Genomic DNA, 17,567 nt, shown 5'->3' with positions numbered 1-17,567 from the left:
CGTATTGCACAAAAGCTCAGAAAACTTAAGCTTTTGAACAACAAAAGCGCGCGAGGCAACGTCGGGGAGATCGCCAACTGAGCACAGCACGTGGTAGGGGAACTGGTCGCTGATCCACCGGAATTGATTAGCATAGATAGTCGCGACTCCTGGATACCTGGTACGTACGCAGTATTCTGCAACGTGATACACCTGCCTCGCCCATAGCCCTGCATGGCGATCCGCCATTGGCCAAGGTACGGAGCCACCCTCGACGCGCCACAGCGTGCCCGGGTGCCCTGGTAACCAGAGCCACGCGGCCTCGCGTTCCCCACTCCCACGCCGCCACGCATGCGCCAGGCAGCCCGTCGCCGCGCGACACGACCCTGCGCGCACGTTGCCGGCCGGTATATATATGTGCTTCCGCCGTGTCCCGCCTCCAGCCACCAGCTCTCTTGCCCACCACAGCGGCTCACTCCAGCTGAAAACTAATCAACGGCGCACTCGCGGTCTTACGAGGAGCATCGGTTTCCACGCACATATACGCGCGTGTCGTGTGTTTACGCGCGGAGGATACATGTCGCCGGAGGCGGGGACGATGGTGTTCGGGAGGATGGCGGCACCGTCCATGGAGGCGGCGGAGCCTAAGACGCTCACCCTCGAGGAGCTCAACTACGCCAGGGTACTTTCCTAGACGTCCCCTGATACATGCATGCTTGATTTATACGCGCTGTCCATCTTCTAATTAAGAGGTTTCGATCGGTTCATGTTGCAGCAGGCGGCGCTACACGTGCTGAGAACCATGACGGCGGAGGAGGCCATCAGGATCTTCACCGACGGGCTCAAGCCCGTGCGGGGGAGCTCCTCGACCTCCGCGACGACGGACTCGTCGTCGTCGGACGAAGACGTCGACCTCGACTCGTCCGAGGATTATTCCACCCCGCGCGGCGGCTGGCACGGGCGACGGCGACCCGTCAAGAGAGATATCGCCACCGCGCCCTTCTAGGCAGCCAACTACCTGATAACTTGTTAATTAAACTGCTAGCTTCATCAGCTTTAGCTATACCTGTGCGGCCAAATTTTGGCGTCCTGGCCTAGAGATGGGCTTCAAGAGACGTGAAAGCTAGCGCATGTGTAAATAAATTCAGGAGCTAGCATCGTGGCATTAGAGCTTAATCTGGCTCAGAAAATTTCAAGACTTCTTCCGTTTGACGCGGCACAGACAGTGCCGGTCCTGAGATTTCACAGGCCCGGGGCGGAACTAAAATTTTGGGACCCTCTTATTAATTACTATAATTTTTTTACCCGCATATATGAGATGATGAATAATAAGTACTTTAAGTATATTCAATTGCAATATTCATATAAAAATAACAATGTTTACATGATACCTTAAAATTTTCTGCGCCAATTCCTAGAAGCAATCGTCCACTAACTTCTTCTCGATGCATAGAGTTGCCAAACCATTTAACCTCTCTTGAGACATTGCAGATCTCAAATAGTTCTTCAATAATTTCAACTTTGAAAAGCTTCTTTCAGCCGATGCAACAGTCACGGGCATAGTAAATAAGAGCCGATAAGCAATAGAAATATTAGGATAACAATCTGCTTCTCTGACAAACTCAAAAATCTCCGATAAGCAATAGAAATTTAAACATAGACCCTCTCTATGATTCAATTAATTTTTCTTCTTGCTGTTTCCTTCTTCTTTTTTTAGCACCGGATTCAGGCGCCATGATCAGGTAACCTAGCTCCTACAAATAAGAACAACAACTACTAATCAAAACTTAGAACACGAATTAGAACAGATAGTTAAATTTCAAGAGACTGGCGTTCTTTTCTTACCTTCTATGCAGATTCGGTGCAGCCGTGCAGGGGGACTGGGACTGCGGCGGGGGCGGCCAGCGAACCAGGCAGGGCAGCAGATCGTCGCAGGCTCGCAGCGTCGGCGGTGAGCAGTCCCGCAGGGGCGGCGGTGAGCAGTCACGCAGGGGCGGCGGCGGCAGCGGCAGGCAGGAGAGCTGGAAACCGCCTGGGCGAGGACGCCGGGCGCGAGGCGCGAGCGCGACGTTTCTGTTCCGCGTATCGGCGTATGAAACCAACTATCGAGTATCGATCAATGATCTGCGACCTTGCCTGTTGGTATGACTCCTACAGTCGTACGCAGGCCTGCTCTGCTCGTACGTATTCCTGGACGGCCGGCCGGATCGGCAACTAAAAGAGAAAAAAAAGAAAGGCCCAAAGTACAGATCGAAGCCCATCTAGAAACGTTAATTTTTTTTTTGCAACTTGTAGTAAGCCTATATAAAATTTTTGGGCCCCTTATTTTTTTGGGCCCGGGGCGGCCGCCCCGCCGGACCCCCCCCAGGGCCGGGCCTGGGCACAGAGCATCTCAAGTTCCCTTTTTTCCTCCCCAAAGATACAGGCAAGCTGTAAATTAAGCATCACAATTACCACTGCTGTAATTATTTTTTTTGAACAGCGGAGCCCCCCCCCCCCCCGAAGGGGCCAGAACCTTTTCATACCAATAACAGAGGGAGTACAAAAATATTACAAAGGACCCCATAAAATGCAGAAATTACATATGGATCCCTGGCATTTGTAGAAAAGACCCTACTAAAAACATTAGAAAAGCAATCAGGTCCTTTCTCTTCCCCTCTGCGGAGCTGGGAGCTCAGCTCGCTGCAGCCATGGCTGGGGACGGGGACATAACCACTTGTCTCCAGTCTGACTAAGCCCTAAGCGCCTGAACTCCAAAAGGGCCTCCCATTGGAGGTTGAAATTTCCCGAGGTCATGTCCGGCTTGATATGGCTCTTTGTAGCCAAAGATTTCAGCTTCCAGAACTTGGTCGCTGAGAAGAAGCTCCAAGATGATATGGCTCCATAACTTCAAATCCCTCTAGTCACAACAACTGCAGTGGCCGCTTCGATCTGTATCACCACCATGGCGCCCAAAAAATCGAAGCAAAACAGGGACAACAGTTGGACTAGAAGAGAAGAGGCATGACAGCACCACTTGAGAGAAAATAACCTGCCATAGATCCCCAAGAACCTGCCACGGATCTGAGGAGGAGACAGGCGGAGAGGATGGTGGCGCCGACGAACCAGGGCAGACGCGTCCAGGCTCTGCATCTCATCCTTCCACCTTGGAAGCATGCGTAAGATGCATCAGCTGGACTCAAAGGCCTTATTGTCGGAGATCCCTGGGATGTTCTTCTCCGTCGACGGCTGCGCTCGCCACCAGCGCAAGACGATGAAGAAGCTCGGCCTCAGGACGCGCCAGATCTGGCCAGCAAGATCTGGTGCTCTACTCCCAGACGCCACGAAGGACCAACTACTAACCCTAGACCTAGTATGTACATCACGACGAGCAGGGCGTCGCCTCAGCCACTCCCCGGCGACATGGCCGCCGCCGAGGGCCTTGGCCCAGCCCGGAGCAGAGGAAAACCTACCCAACTACTGTAGCGAGGAGAGAGGTGGGGAGGGGGGAAATGAGAGCCCTCTACATTCCTGTAAATTAAGCATCACAATTACTCCCCCCATCTCGATTTAACAAATACGCACCTAGTTTAAAACAAACTTTAATCGTTAATTTAGTCAACAAAATTTAAATTACATGTCTACAAAATCTATACCATTAGATTCGTATTCATAAAAAATTCAAATAATACTCCCTCCGTTCCTTTCTATAGTGCCTATTATTTTTTGGCACAGAAATTAGCGCGAGCCATTTTTTCACACAAAACCCCCTAGCGATATCACATGCAAAATAGGAAACTGAAAACAGATCTCAAAAATACATGACCTGATCGGTTTCTAGATTTTCTGGACTTGACCTGATCGGTGGAAGGGGTTTTTTGCAAAAAAAACATAGATTTACTCTTATATTCTGAAACAAATGTGAAAAAACAATAGGCATTATAGAAAGGAACGGAGGGAGTATAATTTTTCCACATATTTCATATTTAATTGACTAAAATAATGGTCAAACTAATTTTTTAAACAACCTATTAAACCGAGACAGAGAACTAAATTAGTTCTCCGTATTACAGCTAACTAGTTTACTACTATACCCTACCAGTCAGTTTGTGGCCCTTTGCCCCATTAGTCAGCGCGTTTGGTAGGCTCCGGGACAGTCCGCATCCCCGTTCAAAGGCTTCTCTATTTCATTTGATAGAACACATTTGGTAGCCTGCAGCCTTTTCGCATCATAACTGAGCAGTGTTGGGATGTGTAATGCTGAGCACATATAGACACGGGTTCATGTTCTGTAGCCCGTTTGATATCATGTGAAGTCTGAGTTGTGACACTTTGTGCACTCTGTTTAGTGGTATACGGGGATGTTTGGTTTCTAGCCATAATTTGCCAAGCCAAAATATGGCAACCATAATTTATTTTGGCATGTGTTTGGCTTTTACCATATTTTGTTTGCCACACTTTATTGCGTGTACGATGCATTTGTCGTAGACTCAATTTTTTTTGCCAACTTTTGTCAAAGTTGACTTCTATATTTTAAGCCACACTTTTGTGGCTAATCACACTTTGGCTTGGCAAATTGTGGCTAGAAACCAAATATTCCCTACATGTAAGCACTTTTAATATGTGTGATGCAAACTTGTGTGTTTGGGTGCATCCGGCTCACTATGTGTATTAACCACTTCTCCCAAGTGGTGATCTTACCACCACAATCACACGTAGCAGATAACAAGTACTAGAGTAGATAGTTTATAAGTAGTTCATCATAATGATCGTAACTACTACGAATTAAGTTGTGCGTAAACATGTCATCATCGTAACCTTAGCTACTACGAATGAAGTATCAGTACACAAAAAGTTCATCATAAGGGGTAGTGGTTCTTCTTCTTCATGAGGTTCTTCCTCTTGTTGTTCTTCTCAAATGGTGGCGTGTGACTTCTGTCTTCCCACATTGCATGTGCCTACTTCATCCTCTTGTTCTTTCAAGTTGTGTCGTCAGTTGACTCAACACCGTGGCCAACTTCAATGTCGTTTGGTTGAACATCTTCCTCATCCGGTACATGCTCACCTAGGCCAAAACCCAATATCCAGTTGTGTAGAATGCAACATTCAAGCACAAGCTCCTTGGGATTCTTCGGCTTGTTGCTAGCCGTGAACTCGTTGAGATGGTACCTTGTTGACCTGAAGTGAGAAAGAATCCCAGGGCGACAACCATAACCAGCATCACCAAGGTAGAATTTTCCTAGAGGGATATTGATACATCAGATCTAGACATGTTGTCTGCAAGGATGGTTGAATCATGTGCAGATCCATCTCAACCACCAAGCACGTATGTGAACTTCATGTCGAATTCAATAGCATCAAGCACAGCAAGCACGTATGTGAACTTCATGTCGAATTCAATAGCATCAAGCACATTATGGCTTGTGTAGTTGTCCCTGCCCCTTTAAGTTGCAGCCTGTGCTCTCGAAACTCGGGTAGGGATGTGAGTACGGTCAATGACACCAATACAATCTTGCGAGATGAAAAAATTGTAGTCATATTTCTGGACCATTTTTATAGCTATGAAGCCATGATAATAATTGTACAAGTGGTCACCTTGAAAAATGGCATCCACCGAATGATGCCCAGTATCTTGAGAGGTGTTTGGCTTGATGGGGTTTTGATCATCCCATCTCTAAGCTCCCCAATTGTGTACAACACTTGAGACAAACAACGATATATTGTCTCCCTAGATCTCCTGCATGTCTTGTGGATGACTCTAGACCTCTAGTTATGACCGACCACATGAAGGAACATAGCAACCTATTTTTTCACGGAGGTGTGGATGCCATCCTCCAAAAACCCACTCCCCTTAGCCTTTTCACTAGTTCACATAATGGGGCTCTTTTCATCCGGAGCATTTGGAGAGCATGTGGATGCTATCCTCCAACAATCCACTCCCCTTAGCCTTTTCACTAGTTCACATAATGGGGCTCTTTTCATCCTAAGAATTTGGAGAGCCTCTACATTGTTGTAGTTGTGCATGTAGTTCAGGTTAACTACCATCTCCTTATCTTGGCTGAACATAGGCCCGTACGACAGCCGAGGATAAGAAGCGCGCCTAACAATTCTTTTGTGCAACATCAAGATCCATGCATGAATGCCAACTAATAGTGTCGCCGCCTGATGGATGAGTGCCACGCTATCGACCTAATCGATCGGTTCTAGCATCAGTACCATCTAAGTAGAGATTGCGGGGATAAGCGGACAGAGAGGACACTCATTTACCTCTGTCATAGCTAAGAAGGGAGTACAAGCCAGGGCGATGGAGTGGTGTGATCCGCGTCTCGTCTCAGCCGCCCAGTACCACTACTGGAGTAGGAGAAATCGCTTTTCAGCCAACATACTTTCTCCGCAACAAGTTTTGTCATACACCATCCTCAGTTAGCAACCATCCATTTTCCTAGCATGGCTCTGTTTTTAACCTCCAGATCGTGAACACCAAGTCCACCTTGATCTTTTGGATGGTAAACGACACTCAATTTAGTCAACCGGTATGTCTTCTTCCCACTATCTTCTTGCCAAAAGAATCTAGATCGGAAATAGTCCAATATATGCAGAACTCCTTTAGACAAATGGAAGAAATAAATCATATGTAGTACCATGTTTGTGAGTACTGAATTTATGAGGACTAATATTCCACCCAGAGATAGCAATTTTCTTTTCCAACTACTATGGCGCTTTCACAGTCTTTCCTCAACAAGTTTGCATTCAACAAGTGTTAGCCTCCGATGATGGATCGGAATGCCCAGATAGATGATTGGAAAACTGCCCATCCCGCATCCGAAAAGTTTATCATATAGGTTGGCCTCGTCTTGCGCTTCGTCAAAACAGAATAATTTACTCTTATGAAATTAATCTTAAGGTCTCACAATTGCTCGAACGATGATAGTATTATTTTCAGGTTTTCGCTTTTTCCAGGTCATGATCCATAGATAGAATTCTTTTCATCGGCGTACTGAAGGATAGACAATCCTCCATCAAACAAATGAGGGATCACTCCTTCAATTTAACCATCAACTTTAGCATGCTCAATTATAATAACTAGTATATTCGCCACAATGCTAAATAACATCAGAGATAGGGGATCACCTGGCATCAAACCTTTTTTGTCTGAAAGTATCTACCAACATCGTTATTGACCTTAATGGCAACACTTTCTCCAAAAACAAAGTTATTAATTAAAGCGTGCCACTCTTTAGAAAAAACCACTTGACTTTATCATAGTCTTTTTCAAAGTCGATTTTAAGGACCACCCATTCAACTTTGTACGATGCAACTCATGGATTGTTTCATGCAAGGTTACAACTCAATCTAGGATATATCGACCTTGCATGAAATTAGTCTGAGTAGGGCGCACCACGTGACCAGCCACACAATTTAGCCTAATTGTAGCTACTTTGGTGAAAATTTTAAAGCAGACATTAATAAGACATATTGGTATGTATTGTTGAATCCGTTCCGTATCTTTAACTTTTGGTAGTAAGATAATCTCCCCAAAATTGATACAGAACAACTTAAGTTGCCCGGCATGAAGTTCGGCAAACAATTCCAATAAATCACTTTTACTTATGTCCTAGAAGGTATGAAAGATCTCAGCCGGAAAACCATCGAGACCTGGCGCCTTATTGTGCTTCATCTGAAAAATAGCCTTTCTTGCCTCCTCTTATGTATAAGAGGTGGTAAGAATAGCATTTTCTTCTGGAGACATTTGAGGGATATCATCAATCCTGGATTCATCCAAGGACATATTTGATTCCTCCGGGGCGCCAAATAAACCTTTGTAATAGGACGTGATGTACGACTTCAACTGTTCATAGCCTTCGATCGTGCCCTCGTCCTGAACAAGAGAATGAATGAGTTTCTTCATATGTCTATCATTGGCGACACTATGAAAGTATCTCGTATTTGAATCTCTTTCCATCAGAAACAGAGCTTTAGATTTTTGGTACCATTTGAGTTCCTCCTCTCGCAATAGACCAAGTAATATAGCATTGTATTGACTTTTAAGGTCAATTTCTTGCGTCGTCAACGGTCTCACTGTGTGAGGAGTTTTGAAAGAAACAAACGAGCGGTGAAACACGGCAATGCTTTCCGAATTGGTGGCCACACTTGTCAAGGAGGAAGTGGCCCAAAGGGCATATGCCTTTTTTTAACCGGCTCCCATGTACATAAAACACTTTCTTTTTATCTAATCGGATGGCACATCAATTGCGTTTAATATCAAAAATAAAATTGCACACATGAAATTGGATAATGTCATTGGACCAAGAATTAACTTCATTATTGTTCGGGAACTAGTCCTGCCCTTTATCTAATGTGGAACATCTATATGGATCTCAATCGCCGAGTCTCTCGTGATCAAGAAAATATATAGAGAGAGACATGTCGCCAACATAGGTCTTCTGGACATCCGCCTTAGGTCATCCTGAAGTATTTCATTTCGGGACTAATCCGAATAAACTTGAGAGGAACTAAAAGCGAGAGAATTTGAAAACAAAGCCAAATTTCCCACTTACATTATTATACGGTAATTTCCTAATTTGACTAGGTAAGGTGTATTATATTTCTATGTTCAGATGTCTAAGTACCAGACAATGGTTCTTATTTTACCTGAATGTAATGGCAATCTATCTAGCGTGTCCCAGTTCACACTTCTCCGTAAAAAAATGCTGGTATATCAATAAATCTTGCTTGTTAACAAAATGGATTAACCCACGTAGAAGGTTAAAAAGTAGGTCACATATTATATTTGGGTCGAGATTAGCATGGATTGGATTGATGCGATCGAGTAGACTGCCTGTGCGTCCACTTTCTTCAGTTCAGTTCGCCCCATCTTGTAGCGCGAAAACGACTGAGCTTATATCAGCCCATACAAGCAGATCGTTAACTGTCTATGCATAAAGATATTGGCAATATTCCCGAGACTGTACATTTGGATAGGTAGGGATGCGGTCGGCGGCCGCCGTTGGATGCATGCTGACGATCGACGAGAGAACTCCGGAAGCACGCACGCACGCGCGCTGTCTTCATCGGCAACACGCGCGTCAGGTTGCTTAACCATGTCGCTCACGGCTCACCCCAAACGAACCTTCCACTCTCGTGCATGACGCGCCTACGGTGACGAAACCGCTCTACGCTTCGTGCGAGTTCGACATGAATTATCCTACTTGCACTTGCACACGCTTTCCGGATCAGGTCAACAACGAGAAGGAAGAAGCATGCATCGCATAATCATTCAGCCGCGAAATATATATACTCAACTGCAAGCAAAATCATTCAGCACCACGACTAGCTAGAGACCGCGCACGTCAACCCCTTCCTTCCATGGCCGACTACAACCGCTACGACCACGGCCATGGCCAAGGATATGGCCAGGGCTATGGTTACCCGCCATCCGCACCTCCAGCGCGTGTGCACGCGCCCTCCTCGTCGTCGCCGTACAGCTACGGCTACGGGCAAGGAGGAGGCTACCCGCCGCCCGCGCCTGTGCCGGCGTCCTCCTCCTCGTCGTCGCCGTACGGCTACGGGCAAGGAGGAGGCTACCGGCCGCCCGCGCCTGTGCCCGCGCCCTCCTCCTCGTCTCTTTACGGCCACGGCTATGACCAAGGAGGAGGCTACCCGCCGCCCGCCCCTGTGCCCGCCTCCTCGTCGCCATCGCCGTATGGCTACGGCTACGGCCAAGGAGGTGGCTACCTGCAGCCGATGGGGAGTTTCGGGGGAGGAGCCGTGGCGTTCCCGCCGGGGACGCACCCGGACGTGGAGCGCGCGTTCCGGGCCGCCGACCGCGACGGCAGCGGCAGGATCGACGAGCGCGAGCTGCAGGACGCGCTCTCCGACGCCTACCACCGCTTCAGCATCCGCACCGTCCGCCTCCTCATGTCCTTCTCCCAAAACACTCGTGCCTCCTCGCCGCCCCAGATGGGTAAGCAAGCTCCCACTAACCTTCAGCTTCCTCCCTAGCTAGCTTCATCCCAAAAAAAACAAAAAAACAGCACAGCGCGGTCCCAACATTGCTTTTTTAAAAATGAAGCAGATCTTCCAGTGTTTCTTGATTATTCCTATCTAATTATGCATTAGTTTGTATGTTATCAAAGAAAGGTTGCTCTTCTCATCTGCCTCTTAATTTGATCCCTGTGGTGTGATGCTGTTCATCTCATCCAGCGTACTGATTTCTTGCTGCCTCCATTTCAATTGCAGGGCCAGCGGACTTCGTCTCGCTGTGGAACTGCCTTGGACAATGGCGGGTGAGTGCTATCAATTTGCTTGCTACCTATATTATTTAGCTTTCCATGAAACTATGCTCGATTGTGAAACGGAATGCGCAGCTTCAGTTTCTGATGCTCTCCATTCTCTCCCTGCTGAATATTGCAAGTGTACTTTTTTTTATCAGATAGTGCTTAGCGCTTAACTTGTCTTTGCTGTATAGGAATCTGCCGAATATTGCAAGTGTACTTTTTTTTATCAAATAATAGTGCTTGGTCGAGAGTGGAAGTGGATACCCTGTTTCTCTGTACGGAACAGCTGGCTGCCTAATCGATCATGCTACGATGCTGTTGGAATTTTTGCCCATCTAATGCAACTTAATTTGCCAAGTAAAAAGAGGAAAAATAAGTACTCCATCTGCTCCATAATTCTTGTCGTGATTGTTGTAGTTTAAACTTCAACTGAAACCACGACAATAGTTATGGAACGGAGGAAGAGTTTGTCAAGCCATGGCAATTATCTGTTGTTCCTGTCTCATATGATCTCGTTATTTTATCCAGTTTACCATCAGCTGCGGGGCTTAATTTGTGATAGGAGAAGTAAAAAGGGAAAAGTCGTATTTTCCGGTCCATGTCAATGCTGTTTTATTCCTCTGTCCATCTACCACCAGCTGTGGGGCTTATTTCTGTTCTTCATGTCACCACTAGGGCATTTTCGACAGGTACGATAGGGACCGTAGCGGAAGAATCGACTCCAATGAGTTGAATCAAGCTCTTCGTGGTCTCGGATACGCAGTCCCACCTTCGGTCATTGAAGCCCTTATAGCGAACTATAACGATGGTGCGCCCCGACGCGGTGCGCTTGACTTTGACAACTTTGTAGAGTAAGTATCCCAAGTATGTCAACTCGAATTAGTCTCATTGAGACATAACTCTAAACAAATAGAACTAATTGAATTCTTCTTTATTTTGCCTGTTGGGTTTCGATCTTCAAGGTGTGGAATGATTGTCAAGGTATTTTGCCTATCAACTATACTTATACCATGTAAGCAAACTTTCAAATCTTTACTAAAAAACTCTACCCACAATGTAGGGTCTGACTGATAAATTCAAGGAGAAGGATACGCGCTACACTGGCTCGGCGGCTCTTACGTATGACAGCTTCTTGTCGATTATCATCCCCTTCATTGTCCCTTAGCATCTACTTGTGTCTGTCAGACGAAGCGAAGCTGTAGATTTTGAGCGTTTGTAAATGAAACAAGAGCGAAGCTGTACATTTTGAGTGTTTGTAAATGAAACAAGAACGAAGCTGTAGATTTTGAGTGTTTGTAAATGAAACAAGCCTGTGGGTTGTCCATATGTGTGTGACATTTGGCTTTCAACTTGCATTTGCAGTTCTAGAACCATGACATCCTTTATGTTGGAGTGTTGGAGCATAACAAGTGCTGGCAGCATTACTAACCAAAATAGCATAACTCCGCACGACCTTCAAAACCATAAAAGAGACGCAGGCACGTCACTTTCAGAACACGAACCAAAAAAAGTCAGAAACCGCATGACAACTGAAACATAAGCTCAACCTTAGTGGCTCGACCCATTTGTACACGAAAAATGTTCGCTTGTGTCTGTTTAGATCAGGCCGGGGATATTAAATTGATCTCCTTTGTTGGTATGTCCGCTGAGGTTGGGTAGCCCAGCGGCCCGACGTATTTATGTCCAATTTATTTTTTAAATTATAGTAGAAACCCAATTTACAAAATAAATTTAAAGACAAGGAAATAACCCTAGCTAACTAGGGCATCCCGCCATGGCTGCCTACTTGTCATCGTTGTCGACGACGAGGTCGATGAAGACCGGAAGCGCCCAAGGCCACAACCAGTGTTGCTGAGGCGCTGGCGACGGTGCTGGTGCGGGAGGAGGCGGGGTAGGGCCGGGAGGAGTCGCCGGAGGTATCTGACCTCCATTGGGCCTGCGCGGACGCCCCTAGTTGGACGGTGAGGCAATCCCATAGAGCGAGCGCTCTGGGTGATGGCCATTTTGATGGCCTCCTCCTCCGTGAGGTCCGCTGGTTGGAGTTCCGCCTCCTCTTCCAAGCCGTCGTAGATTTCATCTTCATCATCCTCCTCCTTGTCGATGCCGACATCGCGCTCCCGATTGAAGAAGTCGACGCCGCCAAGGTAACTCGCGTGGCAGCATGGGTGGAACTCCGAGGTTCCGAATGTGGACTAGTTGTAAGAATCGAGGGTGAAGGCCGACTCTTTGTGCAGATCCGGCAGAAGGATGAAACGGCTGTTGATCTCGTACTGGCGCTTGCGCCGCACATGCGTCACCGGGACACGACGGGATTTGAAGTACCACTCGCCATCCAGCAGGCCCGCATCCGGCACGTTCTCCTCCACGGATTTCATTGGAACATAGCGTCGGTTGAGCGGTAAGGTCTCCTTAACGGCATGGGAGATCTCGGCCTCACGGTCGTTCTTCGTCTTGCGGAACGGCCATCCCTTGCCTATGACATTGGCTGTGGCAATGGAGGTTTTTTATAGGTAGAGTAGCCTGAAAGCTGTCGGCCTGCTCCTCTTAAAAGACGGGCGCTCCTCCGTCTTCAAAGTATAGCAGGATGCCGAAGCCTCATCCGCGCCAACACTAACGCGCGGGAAGTCATTTCTGCAAAGAAATCATCTCTAAGCTGGCGGGGCAACACCATAAACACAACGTGAAAGGCTAAAGCGGCACCATAGCCATTACTAACGCCCAGAAGACGAAACATGCACCGGCAGGCGAAGCCCAAAGGAGCACGCTACGCATATTTGGGCCATAAGGGCATCTCCAATCGGGCGACCCAAACGAACGCACTGGGCCGTCCGTTTTAGGTCGTTTGGGTGGCCGAACGGACACCTGGACAGCGCCCCGCGTCCGCGTGTCCGTTTGGGTCGCATGCTGCGCCCAACGAGCGGACGCACCGCATATGTAATTAAAATAACAAAAATAAAAATAAAAAAGGAAAACAGCCAAAAATAACATTAAACTAGTGGTTAATTAAACTTAGCCCTATTTTGGGCAATTTTTACACAAAAGAAAGCCCTATATGGGCTTTAAACTAAAAAAAAAACCCTAGACAGGGTTTGCGAGCACGGTGGCCGCCGGCAGTACTACCCCCAGTAGTACTCGTCATCGTCGGCGTCGATGACGACGACGCCCCCCGGCGGCGACGCGCTGTTCCGGCTCGACACGCCGGAGGGCACCGGGGACTCCGGCCGGGGCTCCCACCGCGCCCTTTCCCGGGCGGAGTGCGGGTTCGGCGGGCTCGCCGGCCTGCGCAGCCGTGCCCTCCGCGCGGACTCCCGCCGGAGCTGCTCCTCCGCCGCGGCCTGCGGCTCCGCCTGTAGCCGGAGCGTGGCCGAGCGCTCCTCCTCCGCCGGGCGCGCGGCCCGGCGCTCCTCCTCCTCCCGGAGCGCCGCCCGACGCGTAGCCTCCTCCTCGACGGCGCGCCAGCTCGAGGAAGGCCCACGCCTCCGCCCGGGCGTCCTCCCCGGGCCTTCCTGGCCGCCTCCTCCGAGCGCGGAGGTGCGCGAGCGCCTCGGCGAGGTGCGGCCATTTGGCCAGCTCGTCGAGGTCCCGCTGCTCGCGGGACGCCGCGAGCGCCGCCCTGCGGCTTCCGGGTCGTTCTCCTCCTCCTGGGGCTGCGGCTGCGGCTGGGGCTGGGGCGCGGGCTCGTTGATGTAGAGGCCGCCGGGGCGGCGGCCAGCCCGCCTAGCAGGTGTGCCTGGCTGCGCGCGAGGCCGCGCCATCGCGGATGTGAAGCATGTGCGCCGGCGCGCATCGTGCTCCACCTCGAACCAGGTGCACGTCCCCCCACGGCATTGGGACGCCGGCGTCCCAGAACATCTGCGCCACCGCTACGGTGACGTAGATCCGGTCGCGTCTGGGAGGCGCCGGCGGCCCCATTGCGAACGCCGACGGCGCGACTTGCCGGCTGCTGCCGGCCTCGTGGTCGTTGGCGGACGGCTCGAACTCGCGCTTCGGGGCCATGGCGGCGCGAAAGTTTCGAGCTCGCGCGTGCGGCCGGAGTGGAAAGTGGGGACTGGATAGGGACAGTCCCCTTCCCCGATCCACATTTAATAGGACCGGGGCACCGACAGTGGGCCAGCCACGCGGACAGGCGGACACGCGAGGACGCCGCGTGCCATCCGCGGCCACGCAAACCCGGCCAAGATTTGGGCCGGGTTTGCGTCGTTCCGGACGCCGCGGCCGTCCGCTTTTGCGGTGCGTCCCCGCGTTGGGCCGGGTTTTTGTCCGGCTGGACCCATCCGGACGCGCGGGCGCGGGATGGGTCGCCCGGTTGGAGATGCCCTAAATGCGTCGGCACGGACATGCCATTCACCTTGCGTTGGGCCGCTGGGCTAAAGTTTTCACCTTGCGTCCGGCCTCTAAGAGCATCTCCAGTCGCGTCCCCCAAACCATCTCCCAAAGCGATTTGGGGCGCCTTATAAAAAAACATTTCCAACCGCGTCTCCCAAATCCGTTTTTTGTCCGGCGGTATCGGCATCCCGAGCTCGTCCCCGTCCCACAGGGGACGCTCCGGGCACGCCGGACATAACGAAAAGCGAACGGGGAGTGGCGGGGCCGATGCGTCAGTGACACATTCAAGTTTGGACCTAACCGTCGCCTACCTCGCGGCGGAAGTTATTCGCGCGAAGTGACACACAACCGAAGTGTCGCAGCTTTGCCTTAATGGCGACAGAGGGGCAGGTGAGACGTCTCGTCGGTGCTGCGCAGCATCTACGCGTCGCCGGCGTTCGCACGCCACCGCGCGTTCCCGCGCTTTCTTCCCGCCGCTTCTCACCTCTTCTCGTGCTTTCTTCCCGACGCCGACGTCTATACAAGGCCCTCCCGTCTCAATGGCAGCCACCACAACCACCGACAGCTCTTTCTCCGCCACAAGCACAACCCTCGTCGCTCTACTGCCGTCTCCTCCAACACCACTGCGCAATGATGAACCGCCCCGGCGGTGGCCAGTTCCCTCTACCGCCGTCTCCTCCACCACCACCTTCACCACCGGGTTCGCAGTTCGACATCTCCACCGCCGCCCTGGAAGAGCGGCGGCGGCGCGGGGCGGAGATCTGGCGTGAAGGGCGGCGGCAGCGGCGGGAGGCACTCGAGCAGCGGGCCCGCCAGCAGCGTGAGGCGGCGGAGGCGGCGGCAGCAGCGGTGTTCTATGCTGGAGACCCCGCAGCTAACGAGAATGCGGCGGCAGCAGCGTGGGAGGAGGAGGCGTTGGCGAACACCATTGCGGCGTTCGATGCCTCCACTTCAGAAGAGGCACGGCGGCGCCGAACGGAGGAGATTGTCCAGCGGTGGGCTGATGAGCGCGAGGAGCGGGAGGCGCAGTGTAACATCCCAAAAATTTCAAAAAAACAAAGAAAATGAATTTCCCTATTTCCAAAATTTGGAACCGAAAAAAACTTTTATTAAATTTAGTTGGATACATAGTGAGCATGCTTAATTCTTATGCTATTGCCCTGTTTGTTTGTTGAAGTATTTTGAAAAGATCTTCAACCCTAAACTTCATACACCCCTCTTTTCACCACCCAAGAGAAAACAAAATAAAAAGAAATAAAATAAGAAAAAGGACCTATGTGCCTATGGCTATTTTGGTAAAACCTTTACCTAGGCTTGTCTACCTTGATTAGATGTTTTGAAAACATCAACAAACCTAATCTAGTACTTCCCCAATCAAAACCAAGGTGAAACAAAAAGAAATAAACAGAAATTCAACATATGCATAGGAGCATATGTGGCACCTAGCCATTTTTACCAAACCTTGACCTATGTCATTATACCTTGACCCAATGGTGTGAAACCACCTATAAACCTAATCTAACCCCAAATGGACCCTAGATCTTGCCCAAAGAAATCAAGTGAACCAAGAATAAGAAAAATGCAAATCACACATCTATGGGAGTAAGGCCAAATTTGCAAATCCTCAACCAAAGCCCCAATTGCTTGTGCCATTGCTTGTGAAACACTTGTATATCAATAACAAACACTTTTGCATCCAAGAAACACAAATCAAATCAAAGGAAAAAATCAAAATTCAATTACATGTGATAATGGTCACTTTGCCACTTTTTAATATCATCCTCACTTTGCACCCCTGGTTTGGCAGATTCTTAAACTAAACTTAGTCAACTCTTTCCACCTCATCCAAGACCATGTCAAGGTGAATAATTTTGATGTTGACCATTAAGGTTGACTCTGCTCTAGGTTGACCAGAATAGAGGAGACAAGTTGCAACCATAAAGCAAAGTGAAGATCATACACTTTTTCAAACTTTGCAAACCAACACCTTTTTGACCACCACCACCACCATTCTACTCCTTTGAATATTTGAATCAACTTCACCAAAAAGAATTTCAAAATTCAACAAAAATCTTCATGCGGCCATATTATCAAACACCTTGCAGGCAACATTTCAGTTTTGACACACACCCTAATATCCAATAGATTTTGGGCTAAACCCCTTTCTATTTGTGATCATCACAACCCTGGTACCTCCTCTGCATCAACCAAGCACCACAACCCTGATAAAAGTGAAGAAATGATCAAAGTTTCCACCATGCCGTACCCATGCCGACCCTCATGTCACTCCTCCTCTCCACTCTTCTCTGGCCACTTTCACTTTGTCAACACGATGCACCACACTCTATCACGCATGCCTCTACCCTCCATGACCAGAGAAACGCACGGCATTGGTCAATCTCGACGCGCCCAGGCACGCCCAGTACATGCCAGCATGCGCGCTCACCGTGCACTGGACGCGCCAGAGCGGCGAGTCGTGCCGTCGCCTCCGTCCTCCCCTGCAGCCCTATCTCTGCATCGAGCACCCTCTCCCTCCCCTCTAGCTCCTAGACACGCTCCATTGGCCGCGCGTGCACCGTCGCCGTCACCATGATCAAGTTTCCCCCGCCACGGTACTGCAAAGCCGACGACCTCTCCTGCACGCCTCCGTCCATCATTCGCCGTGCCATCACGCTCACCAGTACCGTCTAGACGTCGCCTACCCCCTGCGCACCCTACCTTGCCCCTTCGCCGCTCGAATCGCCGGCGCCATGGATGACCTCCACGGGCACCCACAGCACACGCGCGCAACTATAAATAGAGCCACCCCCGTGCCTCATTCTCCACACCAGGCACCTCCCCTCCTTCTCCTTGATCTCCTCGACCTCCTCTCCACCTCGATTAAGCCCTATCTAGCTCCAATTGCACCGTCGATCGCCGGAGCCCGTAGCAGAAGTCGCAGTCGATTGAAGCCTCCCCGAGCGACACCGCCGGTACCAGTCGACTCCCCATCTTCGACAACCTCCT

General features: G+C 49.8%; 1 protein-coding gene across 1 annotated transcript; it reads left to right on the top strand.

The window, feature by feature from the left end:
- Positions 1–9,298: 9,298 nt before the first annotated feature.
- On the top strand, positions 9,299–11,590 carry LOC124681139 (calcium-binding protein CBP-like). The gene is made up of 6 exons (XM_047216091.1): positions 9,299–9,480; positions 9,700–9,922; positions 10,198–10,244; positions 10,911–11,086; positions 11,198–11,216; positions 11,296–11,590. The coding sequence occupies exons 1-6, from the start codon at positions 9,325–9,327 to the stop codon at positions 11,398–11,400; spliced, it is 726 nt and encodes a 241-aa protein (XP_047072047.1). The 5' UTR covers positions 9,299–9,324; the 3' UTR covers positions 11,401–11,590.
- Positions 11,591–17,567: the final 5,977 nt, after the last annotated feature.

This window comes from Lolium rigidum, chromosome 1 (genome assembly GCF_022539505.1).
Source record: "Lolium rigidum isolate FL_2022 chromosome 1, APGP_CSIRO_Lrig_0.1, whole genome shotgun sequence".
NCBI lineage: Eukaryota > Viridiplantae > Streptophyta > Magnoliopsida > Poales > Poaceae > Lolium > Lolium rigidum.
Note: the sequence above shows the minus strand (reverse complement) of the source record. Positions and strands in the feature narration are given on the sequence as shown.

Coding starts and splice junctions, on each gene's coding strand:
- LOC124681139 (XM_047216091.1), top strand. CDS start 9,325: ATGGCCGACTACAACCGCTACGACCACGGCCATGGCCAAGGATATGGC. Junction 9,923..10,197: donor CTCCTCGCCGCCCCAGATGG/GTAAGCAAGCTC, acceptor TTTCAATTGCAG/GGCCAGCGGACTTCGTCTCG. Junction 10,245..10,910: donor ACTGCCTTGGACAATGGCGG/GTGAGTGCTATC, acceptor TGTCACCACTAG/GGCATTTTCGACAGGTACGA.